The sequence below is a fragment of the Protomyctophum parallelum genome (assembly GCF_964188405.1).
Source record: "Protomyctophum parallelum genome assembly, chromosome: 4".
NCBI lineage: Eukaryota > Metazoa > Chordata > Actinopteri > Myctophiformes > Myctophidae > Protomyctophum > Protomyctophum parallelum.
The window spans coordinates 38,952,457-38,966,978 of NC_139700.1; the positions used below are offsets into that span (position 1 = coordinate 38,952,457).

A 14,522-nucleotide genomic window follows, 5' to 3' on the forward strand; every position below is an offset into this window, starting at 1 on the left:
TGCCCCTTGTACAGAAAATCATTTTTACAAAAATAGCCAATCTACAACGCACGTTGTGACACGTTGTGAGGTTATAGATCGGCTATTTTTCACTAAACGTTTGGTCTGAAAAAGAGACGCTATGGGAGTCGAAGACAGACCTGGTTCTGTTTGAGCGTGGACACCAGCTTCTGCAGGGTGATGTTCTCCTCCTCCAGCTCAGTGTAGTCCTGCAGCAGGCGAGCCTCGCGGAACTTCAGCTCCCTGATCTCCTCTCTCATCCTGGTCCTCTGGAGCTCCAACATCTCGTTGCTCTGAAAGCAACATAAACACACAACAACCAATGACACAAAACGTCACTAGGGAGTCACGATTATGACATTGATGTGACGATGTCCCTCCATGGTGTTGAAGTTTACAGTTTAGACACAAGTCGAAGTCACCTAGCCACTTAAGCCCTATTTTATACTACGACAGTGTTTAGTGAAAATAGGATTTGTACAAGCTTAAGCTTGTAGATCCGCTATTTTCGCAATGATTTAAACATATTTTGACAATAATTTTTTATGACAATTCACTTATTCTCCTATAATGACCTGTCCAAACCATTGCTGTAACAAGGAGGTTGCAACCAAAGTGCTTATCTTGCATGGAACAAAGTGTCTCATCTCAGCACAGTCTAACACACAGCTACATCTTTTATTTATTTATTGCCTCTACCAGTCAGATAGCATGGGGAGAGTATGATTCGCACTCTGTCCGTCCGTCTGTCCTTGTGTGTGCACACGTGTGTGTGTGTGTATGTGTATGTGTATGTGTATGTGTGTGTGTGTGTGTGTGTGTGTGTGTGTGTGTGTGTGTGTGTGTGTGTGTGTCCATGCGTCCGTCTGTGGACAACTAATCTCTGGAACAGTTGGCAACCGCTGCACACACACTCCCTGGATGCCAGAGCTGAAATCTTTCACATGGTCCTGTTATAGCGCCACCAGGAGGCCGATTTTTGCAAAACACAATTGTGTGTCTATGTGTGTACCACGGAAATGATTTGATTAGCTGAGCATGGAATGTAATGTATGATGATGTATGATGATAAGAGCGCCCCTCACTTTACACAAGTGTGATTCTTTTACAGTACACTTACAGATTTTGTCCAAACATCATGCAAATTAGTACACAGTCTCTACATGGCCATTAAATGAAACAGGTCTTTCAGATTTTCCATACTCCATCCTGATTGGCTAAGATTGGCTTCCAAAGTTTGTCCCGTTTTGTACAAAATGTCGTAAATCATGAACGTAGCGTCCGATTGCGTTGAAAATTCCCACGCATATTGCCATTATGCTGAGGAATCAGCATATGATAACCATGACATGATGATTGTCTACTACTGCATCAGAGGGACTGACTATTGACTGTACGTACAATATGATATGAGATGCATGCGTGTTCCTGCTCATTCTGTTCTTATCATGGTTTCCATAATCTAGTATAAGGATGATATAGATCTACTGTCCTACTGTATATATTACTCTGTGTGTGTAATAAACTCTAGAATGTATTTATTACTGCGCTGTGTTGGCATATATGTTCTCCCGCAACTGCGGCTCGACGGATCCTCACGACCTCACCCACCTCCCCAAGGTTCCATGGAGACTTCTAGAGGTCTTATAGATGGTCGCCCTTTAACCCATTTAGGCCTGACCTCAAAATAAATAAAAGATCTTCTAAATTTTCTGAAATAAATATTTTCACGATTTTTCAAAAATAGCAGACCTACAAGCTCGTAGATCTATGAGCTTGTAGATCTGCTATTTTTCATAACATAATGCTAACACCAAAAAGGGTTCCCGCCCAAAATGGGCTAAGATCACAACAGTGATTGACAGGGCATGGTCCAACGGGTACACTCTCTGACTGTCTCATTATATATTCATGAGGGGGCAGGGAATTAGGGCTGAACACACGAGAGACGACAAGTAATCTATGGTTGGACTGTACTTCACTGTTGTTGCTGTTGCAGACTAGTACCACAGTATAGTAGTGGTATATGGCAGTATAGAAGCCATGGTAGGAGAGAACCATCAGCTTTATCCTGCCTCATCCTTCTATTAAACTGTTTAAACTTTGCAGAGATCAGATGTCAGAGATATCAAATGCTTACATATTTATAACAATCGTCAGATTCGTCACAGTGAGCGAATTAAAACAAAAAAGATGGCGACCAGAACGATGTCATTTTAGGCGAGTCTCTGCCCTAAGTCTCTATAGGCGAAACAGCAAATATAGTAAAACTGAGATTGTATATCTGATGTTTCTGTGTAACAAAATATATAGAGTTCAAGAGATTACTGCAGCAACTGAATACATATATTTTCTGAATATATTGTGCCAAGAAGCTATCCATTTGAAATACTGACATCAGAAGAGAGAACAAAATGGAGTCTAGATTTTATAGCTTAACATAAGGGTGACTTTGCAATTCACTCAAACAAAGTACACTTTATCCCAAGAAAAAGTTTCCTAATCCTGTGTTTTGTCTGAAAAATCGCACACTGGTGAGGCTGCAGCATCTGTCCTCCACAGTTAAAGGAGACATATCCTCCTTAATATGCAACAGATATGCAAATGACATCATGCAAATGAGATGCGACAAGCAGCTACTGTAATGAGGATGTGATTAATGTGTGACAATGAAGGATCCTCATAAACAGGTGGTGAACATCACTACACTTCACAGTCTTTCACCGATACAAGCAGAAATAGTAAATCTACAAAAAAAAAAAAAGATTAACAAATAGCCGATAGCTATTGTTGAAATATTTTTGCCAGGCTTAAATTGGTCACTCAAAAAAGACAGAATGGGTCCAAAGACAGAATGGCTCCAAGGTCACTATTATCTGTAGCCTCAGTTTATAATATAAATATAATATAATATAATATAATATAATATAATATAATATAATATAATATAATATAATATAATATAATATAATATAATATAATATAATATAATATAATATAATATAATATAATATAATATAATATAATATAATACAATACAATACAATACAATACAATACAATACAATACAATACAATACAATACAATTCAATATAATATAATCATTTATACTCCATCATACGATGACCGTGCAGTGAAAATAGCAGATCTAACAGGCTTGATTAGAATGTGGCTGATGCGACATGTAAGATTGTAGATTGTTTATTTTCGCTATAATGAGCATTTCTGAAATAATCTAGCATTTAGATAAAGTAGAGCGGTGCCCATTGTAGCCTCTACAGCGGTGCCCGTTGGAACGATGCAATTTGGAAATGCATGACCCACCCAGATATTATGTTTGAAAATGCTCAGCTATAATGGTAGTTATGACCTCACAAAAGTCAGGTAGGTCAACGTTACTAGTGTAATCTTTTGTTGCGATTTAAAAACTCCCTCCAAATGTGACGCTATGCTGGTGATGAGAGAGCAGCAGCCAGGCTCTCTCTCTCTCTCTCTCTCTCTCTTTCTCTCTCTCTTTCTGCACACATGTGCCGAGCTCAGGGCATTTCTCTTATTCTCCAGCTTAACACTGGATTTGTCCTCCACAATGGGGCCGTGGCCACCACCGTGTCTGACCCCAGATCGAACCCTTATACTGCACCACAGTTCACCCAGGAGTCAGGACAACTCACGTATGCATAGGACAGCTTTATAGACACTTGTGACATGGCAGTTTTGTTCCTTTTTGGCTGACTAGATACCGAGTGTACACCAGTGGTCAAAATCTTTGTCTTTTTTTACATATATATACATTTTCATAATAACAGCAAAGAAAGTTATTACAATATCCCAAAATCCCAGATCTAGTCTCGTATCAAGATAGCGCTGAGCGATATCTATAATCGAAATATTGCCCAGCCCTAATTACCTGTCTTTCTTCCTGGTCCGTTGAACACAAACAACACAACCGACACAACGAAAGAAAATCTAAAAACAAAATGGCCGAAGAAGTCGAGTAAAGACATAAAGTCCTGAGTTCACCTCTCGTAGCTCCTGCAGGACAGCGTTGAGCCTGTCGTTCTCCGCCTGCGTGTTGGAGGCCACGGATCGACTGAGCTTCACCTCGGACTGCAGCTCCAGCAGGCGGCCCATGTAGAAGGCCTCCTTGGAGGCAGACTCCCGCAGCAGATTCTCCTCGTTGCACTCCCCATCCTCGGCCACTTTACGCTGGTTGGAGTAGGCCTGGCCGAACGCCTGCACAGAGAGGAGAGGACAAGGGACAAGTCACTACTAGGCCTGGCCGAACGCCTGCAGAGAGAGGAGGGGACAAGGGACAAGTCACTACTAGGCCTGGCCCAACGCCTGCACAGAGAGGAGGGGACAAGGGACAAGTCACCACTAGGCCTGGCCCAACGCCTGCACAGAGAGGAGAGGACAAGGGACAAGTCACCACTAGGCCTGGCCGAACGCCTGCAGAGAGAGGAGGGGACAAGGGACAAGCACAAGTCACTACTAGGCCTGGCCCAACGCCTGCAGAGAGAGGAGGGGACAAGGGACAAGTCACTACTAGGCCTGGCCCAACGCCTGCATAGAGAGGAGAGGACAAGGGACAAGTCACCACTAGGCCTGGCCCAACGCCTGCACAGAGAGGAGGGGACAAGGGACAAGTCACCACTAGGCCTGGCCCAACGCCTGCACAGAGAGGAGGGGACAAGGGACAAGTCACCACTAGGCCTGGCCCAACGCCTGCACAGAGAGGAGGGGACAAGGGACAAGTCACTACTAGGCCTGGCCCAACGCCTGCAGAGAGAGGAGGGGACAAGGGACAAGCACAAGTCACTACTAGGCCTGTCAGTACAACAGTTTTTGCACCAAGTGTGTAAAACACGCTTATGTTACTTTTGCAACTTAATGTCTAATATCATGTACACAGTATATACTTGCTGCTTGATGCACTTTAATTCAAACAGAAATGTAATTTGAATTTATCATGTGACAATGTCAAAAACACAAATTTATCATGTTACAATGCCAAAAACACAATTAAATTATATAAAATGTATGACAATGAATTAATCATAGTCTGAAAAAAAATACCGGTAATTATAAATCACTAGACCTGTACGTGCCCGTTGGCCACCGGCCTACTTGGGAACGATGTAACTTGGGAACCTAATAATTCCTGTTGTCATAGCACCGGTTTTAACTATCTGTCTGTCCCTTTTGTGCCCATACTGTATATGGAGATCTCTGTAGTATGTATGCAATACCCATGCATACCACCCATTTTAACTGTCTGTCTGTGTCCCACATGGAGATCTCTGTATCTGTCTGTGTGCCTGTGTCTGAAGATTGCAAACTGACTGAAAAGTGGACTGGTAAGTAATCAATTGTCAGGTGTGAGGTTGTCATGGCAATCAATTGGCTGAGGCAGAGGCTGGTAATTGCACAGGTGAGGGGATTTAGGCTGATTAGGCCCACTGGCCAGAGCCTGACCAGAGCCTTTTGTGGTGGTTCTGGAGAACTGTGGGTCCGATCGACTCAATACCGGGCACTGCACTCCCTGTGGGGGTGTGGAACGGTTCTCGAGTTTCTTGCATTACAACCGTACACACACACACACACACACACACACACACGCATGCACGCACGCACGCAGAGACGTGGCACATTTATAATAGGATTTCCAACCACACTGTTCATAAACATGCCAGCACGCCTTCCTCATCCATCACCACTAGGGGCACTGCTGCTACGGTTACAACAACCACCCACACATACTGCCTGAGGTGTCTACTCTGCACTGCAAGTCAACATCCACAGAGTTAATGTAACCCTGTCAGAGTTAAATGAACACTGTGTGTCAATGTAAGATGATATTCCAGCCCTGGGTGTGTGTGTGTGTGTGTGTGTGTGTGTGTGTGTGTGTGTGTGTGTGTGTGTGTGTGTGTGTGTGTGTGTGTGTGTGTGTGTGATCGATATAGGAACACTGATCCCATTCTCCTGACACAGGTTTTCGCGCGGCTACAGAGCTGACTGATCATGACAAAGGAACCCGGTCTTGATTGAGGAAATCAAACACAGCAGCCATCGACATGCACGACAGCATTACACACACGGCAGAGCCAACGATGATATGACCCCTGTCCCTAGGCTGTGACATCCTGTTTATCGTCGCTGTTGGGGCTGAAACCTCTATCTCCATATTTCAACTTTTTTCGTAAATGAACACCGTACTTGTCGATCTGCTGCTTTTGCTCATTTTGAATTTGAATCAATATGAGGAAATCAAATCTGCACCATGCCTTCGCCACGTGGTTCAACAAAATCAATGTTGGCATTAATCTGCTAATCTAATCTATTAAAACACACACTACGTTTATCTACACACACGCACACACACACACACACACACACACACACACACACACACACACACACAGTGTGCATGCATGCGCACAGGCACACTCCCCTCTCTTGGGAGTTACAGGGTGGATTATTTGGAAGAATACAGTAATTAATTCTGGACACATTGTGACCGAGTGAACGACCGTTGTCGTTTCCAAAGCAGCTTGCCTGTGCGTTGGGACCCCAAGGGCCCCCAGCAGGAGCCGGTGTGGGGCCCCGTGCACTCACTGGAGGACCATAAAGGCAGCAGAGATTTTTTAAAGAAAAGGGACAGATGGAAGACAGATGTTCTACGCTTCCATTTAATTGCATTGTTGTGAGCTTGTAGATTTAATAAGGGGTACAAAAATATATATATACATTTTGAAATATGGATATGCAAAGGTTTCTGCCTGACAGCAATGGTGTGCGTAATCACTCATAAGTAAACAAATCAGGTAAATGTATGCAGAGCTGGTCACTGCAATGCATCCCAAGTCAAGATGACTTGACTAGTCTGCATGTTGCTGTGGATGACTTGTCGGTAACACTTGCTATTAGGGATGTATCAACATCCTAATACTGTCCAATAATTAGATGGGGAGGGGGATGCCAGGAAGTCATACCCTAGTGATTTCTAGGGTATGATTTGGGGCCCTAAAGATGATTACAAAATCAATATCAACATCTTAATACTGTAAAAAACACTTTGTGTTTGAAATAGACACTGCTTTCTAAGGTGTTTTTGGGGGCCCTAAGGATGAACAATATGAATATCAACATCCTAATACTGACACTCATGCTTTCTAGGGTGTGATTTGGGGCCCTAAGGATGAATATAAAATGAATATCAACATTTTAATACTGTCCAATACTTCGATACGGAGGGGGGTGAAATTATGACAAATGTCAAAATATGACTCCCCAGTCAAAAAACACTGAAATAGACACTCAGGGCTGTATTTTGCGTGTCTTAAATACTGTACCATGTCTTATTACTTAACTTAAGACCTGGAGGCGTGATCAATGCCATTTGGCTATTCTGAGTAAGAGCATTGACCTCACGCCTCCAGGTCTTAAGTTAAGTAATAAGACCTGGTACTTAAGACACGCAAAATACAGCCCTCATGCTTTCTAGGGTTTGCTTTGGGGCCCTAAAGATGATTACAAAATCAGGCAGTTGCTGCTGTCAAAAAACAGTTTGTGTTTGAAATAGACACTCATGCTTTCTAGGGTATGATTTGGGGCCCTAAGGATGAATACAAAATTAATATCAACATCTTAATACTGTCAAATACTTCGATATGGAGGTTATAAAGTATTATCATTATTTATGAGCGCTTATAAATATAATTATACAGTACATGGTTATGAGAAGATTATAATGTCTTATAAGTGTGTTCATAATGCGATAAACATGGGATGAATATAGCAAGTGTATGAATTATGTACACAGAAATGACAACTCTACAAGTGGATAATTAATGTCACATCATAATTATGTCAGCCGTTCTGAGCCATGGATTAAACTTTAATGCCATGTTCCTCAGGATGACAGTAATAGTAAGGCATCAGTGACTGGCAACCCTTACAAGTTGTGTCCACGATGAAAATAAGCACATTGCACATTCAGGCCCGAGGCGTGTGGAGGCCGTCTGTTCCATATACAGCTGAGACAATACACACCCCTCTGCCATTGATATTCAACCCCCAGGGCATGGAAGACCACCAGACCAAGTAACATATAATGAGTATCTCACACACACACACACACACACACACACACACACACACACACACACACACACACACACACACACACACACACACACACACACACACACACACACACACACACACACAGTCACACACACACACACACACAGGCTATTTCAGTCACAGGCAAGAGACAAGCTAAGCAATTTTTTTTTATGTCCACTAATACACACAGCAAACACTAACGAATACCAGTGCTATACGGCATTGGTTCTCAAAGTGGGGTCTGGGTCCCAAATCACATTTTCAACATGCTGAGATACATATTTGCACAGTTTGGATAACAAGCTGCATCCTGCAGAGAAGCAAGTCAACGCTGTCCAGATGGTTACCATGGTAACCATGGAGGGGTTTCAGCACCACGGAGAGAGACATAAGGGAGTACCAGCAAGAAACCATGGAGACGCTGTGTGTTCCAGGACGAGACACACACAGAAACCATGGAGACGCTGTGTGTTCCAGGACGAGACACACACAGAAACCATGGAGACGCTGTGTGTTCCAGGACGAGACACACACAGAAACCGTGGAGACGCTGTGTGTTCCAGGACGAGACACACACAGAAACCATGGAGACGCTGTGTGTTCCAGGACGAGACACACACAGAAACCATGGAGACGCTGTGTGTTCTAGGACGAGACACACACAGAAACCATGGAGACGCTGTGCGTTCCAGGACGAGAGACACACAGAAACCATGGAGACGCTGTGCGTTCCAGGACGAGACACACACAGAAACCATGGAGACGCTGTGTGTTCCAGGACGAGAGACACACACAGAAACCATGGAGACGCTGTGTGTTCTAGGACGAGAGACACACAGATACTGTTCAGAAACTGTTTTTAGTCCATAAGCCAGACCTCCAAAATTGGAATGTTATTTTTGTTTATTTTTAATTGAGTGGGCAAAACCATATACCTAACGGTATATTAAATTGTTTATAGGATCAATATAAGTCAATTAATATAATATGATAACCCTTCCACAGGAATAGCTTTTTCATATTTATCACACATTTTGTAATTTTCACCTATAGGCCTATACAAACTTCCCCAGTTGATTACTTACACGAACACAATGATTTATTGTATTTCACAGAAAGAGAGAGAGAGAGGGAGAGAGAGAGAGAGACTATTGTGTGTGGCAGATTGTCTATGTCCTGGGACGACCGACAACAACAATAAACAATAGCTCCACAATCCATAAATTAAATAAACAGCCTAAATATCGTCCAAAAATATGTTAGACTTTAATCACAAAATGGAACCGGTTAAGACAGCCTCTCAAAATGTATTGGGAGTCGGGACTGTGAGTCACAATAAGTAACAGCAGCACAACACACTCATTTAGCTAGGGACCCCCTCGGCCTCCGTCTGGGGGTCCCTGAATCCCACTTTGAGAACCAGTGCAATAAAGGACATATCTTTGTTGGGTGGAAACCTAATATGTCCAAAACTGATATTTTCAGGATTTAAATACAAAATAAAGCAGATCTACAAGCTGGTATACTTTTGTGTGATGCTGTAGTATGACGGAGATACGAGGTTTCTGCCCGACAGCAACGTCATTAGTTATTGCAGAGACTGCATACTGAATACACTTGTGTATTTTGAGGCCGTCTGTCCCGTCCCTGCACCTGGTGCTGTGGACAAACATGATAACAGAATGAGCAGAAAGCAGTTGGAATAAGTTGTACATTTAATCCATTATCTCTGAGCCACCAGAGTGGGGCTTTAGGTGGTTTGTCCTTGGGACAAGGACGAATGATTCCCCTGGGAGACAGCCAGGGGGACATGCGGACAGCCAAGGGATTTGCTATCTCCCGATAATGCACACACACGAACGCACACACGAATGCACACACTCATGCGGACATGCGCACACACGCACTCACCTATTCAAAAAAGCTGATCTACAAGCTCACAATGCGTCACCAAGGTTAATGTGATAGTGAACATTGCTAGTATAGAGTGTTTGTTCAGTAAAAGAGGTCTCTCCAGCTCTTTAATAATCAGAAAATATATTTTCAGGTGGGTGGCAAATCTTCTACCAATCAGGAGAAAGTACCCATTTATCTCCTTAAATTAATTGATTTTGTGTCATCACTTCCAAATTCACTTGATTATTCTGTGTCCTGTGCTGTGTGAGGTCTCTCTCCTGATTGGATAAAATTGCTATCCAGATCTGATAATGTATTTTCTGTTTGAGCAGGAGCTGGAGGGACAGGGAGACAGACCCCTGACTGAACAAACACACTATATGAATATTACCAGAATATATATATATAAAAAAAAGAAGCAATTTCAAAGTTATTTTAACAAAATAAATGTCACTACCCTACTGTTACATATTCAAATTCATTAAAAGATGTGGTACCTTTTGACAAATATGGGTCAAAACATCAGTGGTCAGGTCACTGCAGGTCTGAAACTCTCCACAATCGGGATGGGCATCTGACCCTCCTTTAAATCATGTTTAATAGAGTCATCATTAAGGATGCTTTCCCATAGTCCTCGTACTTTTCATGAAGTCTGTTCAATAGACTATAGACTCTACTGGCTGTATTATAGATGTAGTGGTGTCATATCTGAATGAATGAGGTTCTACTATAGACATGCAAATGCGTGATTAGTTACCCTCTCGGCCCTGCCCTCCAGCTGCTTGCAAACACTTCTGTAAAAGTGAGACTCTGTCACTGTCCACATTTTAATTCAGATATTAAAATGAAATATATATGTATCCCTGAATGATACTTACTTTTTTAAAGCACGTACTCCAGTACTTTAACTCATTTGACTGAGCAACTTTCACTTTTAAGTAAATTATCAATAGGCTATACTGCAATGTAGAAATACTCTGTTACAAGTGAATGTTACTGGCATCAAAATATACTTAAAAGGACCAAATTTAAAAGTATGCAATATGCAGAATGTGCCATTTCACAAGTTTTCAAATGTCTAAAATGTATTAAAAAAATATTTTGAAAATAGCAGATTTTCAAGCTCACAGCGCGTCGCACCGCAACGTGTTGTACGCTTGTAGATCAGTCATTTTCAAATAGCCAAAGTTTAAATAGGGCTGAAGTGGTGAATGCATGTTTTGTAATAAAAATCAACAAAGTAAGTTTAAAATAAATTGTAGTAAAAAGTACAATATTCTCCTCAGAGATGCAATGGTACAAAGTACAGTACTTAGTTACTTTCCACCACTGGTATCTACTAGGCTAGGCTACTTTTGAATTGGTATCATGAAAAGTATAATGTTTTAACACGAAAAGACGAAAAGTTATAAGAAGTGGTTTTATTACGAGTGTATTATTTTACCGAGTCTGGTATTAAATTGCCAATGTCAGTGCCCCACCCCAACTTATGAATTTCCTCCCTATTGAGAATATCTTCTAAGTGTAATGCCTATCTACGTATGAGATGATAGTGAATGATCTAGCCTAGTTTTCTAATTAAATAAATTAAATGGTACTAATGCCAACACCCCCACAAGTACCACAAATCAGACACAATCACAATGCACACACTGACAGACAGTCACAGAGACATAAGAGAGACCAATTACAAACTGCAGCCAGCAGCACCACGCCACCAGCACGCACGTAACGCGGGTCAGCTCAATACACAACAACAACCGTACCGACTGTCACTGCACGTCTGCAAGTTTACCTGATTGCTAACCTCGCCTCACCAGGCTTTCCACCTCGGAGCAAAGCTTGGTCTCTGTTCCTAAGTGCCGTGTGAACCGGGCTGGAATAAATATATGTATATATATATATATATATATATATATATATATAATCTGTATTCTTCTAGACAACCGTGATTTGCTACTATATGGTAGTTTACTGGGTTTCCAACCAAATCAATAAACAGGGGCCGGGCACTCTGCTCGAGTCGGAGGTTACATTAACTTAACCCATTTAGGCCGGACGTCAAAATTTATAAAATGAGCCACATTTTCACGATTATTTTCACGATTATTGAAAAATAGCAGATCTACAAGCTCGTAGCGCGCCACCGAGTGGCGCGCTATGAGCTTGTAGATCTGCTATTTTTCAATAGCTAAATTATAACATAATGTTTAAAACACCAAAAGGGGTTCCCGCCCAAAATGTGTTAAAGAGATTAATTATACAGAAAGAAAAGTGGCTATATGGGGCAACCCAGAGAAACAAACCTGACCCTGAGCTAAACACAAGAAAACCCATACCTAAACCTAACGAACAAAAGGAAAAGGGTTACAAATAGTTGAACTACGGTATATAAACTCCCTACTCTAACTCAAGCCTAACCAAAGATTGACTGTTACAAAAAGCAAGCTCCCATACTCCGTTAAATTATACCTTACAACTAAATCCATGACGTAAGTATAATTCAATCAATGTAACATCAATGCTGAGACAGAGGAACAATAAACTCTGGGTGCTCCCAGTAGTGTTTATAGCTATAGGGGTGTAAAGATACATTTTAACAGCGATACGATACATATCACGATACATGGTTGACGATACGATACGTGGACGATATTGGATATATGACGATAATAATAATAATAATAATGGATTTTATTTATAATGCACTTTACATTCTAGTGAACCTCAAAGTGCTACAATGAAATGAAAACAAAACAAAAATCAATAAAAGGAAAACATAACATATAGGCTAAGGCAGAGGGCAGTTAACAACAAATTTATGGAAAAGCTTTACTAAAAAGGTGAGTTTTAAGTCCTCTCTTAAAAGTGTCTGTAGACTGTGGTGCTCTGAGCTGTTCCGGAAGAGCATTCCATAGGACAGGGGCCACTGAACAAAAGGCCCGGTCGCCCATGGTTCGCAATTTGGTTTTGACGGGTTTGAGGAGGTTGGTGTTCGAAGAGCGGAGGTTGCGTGATGATGACTGAAGGGATATGAGTTCTTTGAGGTAGGGGGGGGCGGTACCATGGATGCACTGATGTGTCAGCAGGGAAATCTTGTACTCGGTCCGGGATGCGATGGGGAGCCAGTGAAGTGATTTGAGGATGGGTGTGATGTGTTCTCTCTTACGCACCCTCATCAGGATCCTGGCAGCGCTGTTTTGTATGTATTGGAGCTTTCTGAGGCTCTTGCCAGGGATCCTGATGAGGAGTGCGTTGCAATAGTCCAGCCTGGAGGAGACAAAGGCATGGACGAGTTTTTCGGAGTCGGCAATGGTGAGTGAGGGGCGGAGTTTGGAGATGTTTCTGAGGTGGTAGAAGGAGGTTTTGTATATGTAGTTGATGTGGGATTCAAAGTTCAACTGAGGGTCAATTTTTACTCCGAGGTTTGTGACAGTTTGTGAGAGTGGGATGTCCTGTCCAGAGAAGCTGATGCTGGTTATGGGAGATGTGTGTAGCTGGTGGGGGGTGCCGATTTGGATGATGTCCGTTTTGTTGCTGTTGAGCTGCAGGAAGTTGGTTCTCATCCATGCCCTGGTCTCCTCCAGGCAGGTTGTGAGGTTGGACAGGGGAGTTGGAGATGCTGCGGAGGGGCTGGTCTTGATGTAGAGCTGCGTGTCATCAGCATAGCAATGGAAGTTAATTCCATGCCTGCTGATGACACGGCCGAGGGGTAACAGGTAGAGGGTGAACAGGAGGGGGCCAAGGACGGATCCCTGGGGCACACCAGAGGTGACGGGTTGGGTTTGTGATTTACAGCCTCCCAGGGAGACATATTCTGACCGGTCAGAGATGTATGAAGTGAACCATTTGAGAGCAGTGTTATTGATACCGATGGAGTGGAGGCGGGTGAGAAGTATTTGATGGTCAACGGTGTCGAACGCAGCCGTGAGGTCCAGGAGGATCAGCAGAGAGGGGGAGCCTGCGTCTGCCGCCATCAGGAGGTCATTTGTGACCCTCACTAGTGCGGTTTCCGTGCTGTGGGCAGAACGGAAGCCTGATTGGAATTTTTCGCTGAGGTTATTGTGGTTAAGGTGGGTTTGGAGTTGGGTGGACACAATCTTCTCTAGAATCTTGGATAGGAATGGGAGGTTTGAGATGGGCCTGTAGTTGGACAGGTTGTCTGGGTCGAGGGAGGGTTTTTTAAGGAGAGGGGTGAGAATGGCGGTCTTTAGGGCTGATGGAATGTGGCCAGTTTGGAGGGAGAGGTTAATGATGTTGGTGATTAGAGGACTTATTGCACAGATGTTAGTTTTGACTAAGTTGGTGGGGAGGGCGTCCAGGGCGCAGGTAGAGGGCTTCATCCCCCTGACAGTGTCCTCGATCTCTTGCTGTGAGGTGTTGGTGAAGCAGGAGAGGGGGAGAGAGATCACAGGCAGTGGGGTGGCAACTGGGACAGGTGAAGTAGTGGGACTGGAGAGGAGAGAGCGGATGTTGTTTACCTTGGATCTGAAGAAATC

At 42.9% G+C, this 14,522-nt stretch overlaps 1 protein-coding gene across 1 annotated transcript in view; it reads right to left on the reverse strand.

Moving 5' to 3' along the window:
- The window catches only part of bicd1a (bicaudal D homolog 1a), a gene marked incomplete at its 5' end in the record, with an annotated part of 60,295 nt that overhangs the window by 24,910 nt on the left and 20,863 nt on the right, over nt 1–14,522 (reverse strand). Inside the window, 2 exons of the mRNA XM_083763227.1 lie at nt 141–293; nt 4,021–4,233. Coding sequence (XP_083619353.1) covers nt 141–293; nt 4,021–4,233 — 366 coding nt within the window. The remainder of the gene's footprint in view (nt 1–140; nt 294–4,020; nt 4,234–14,522) is intronic.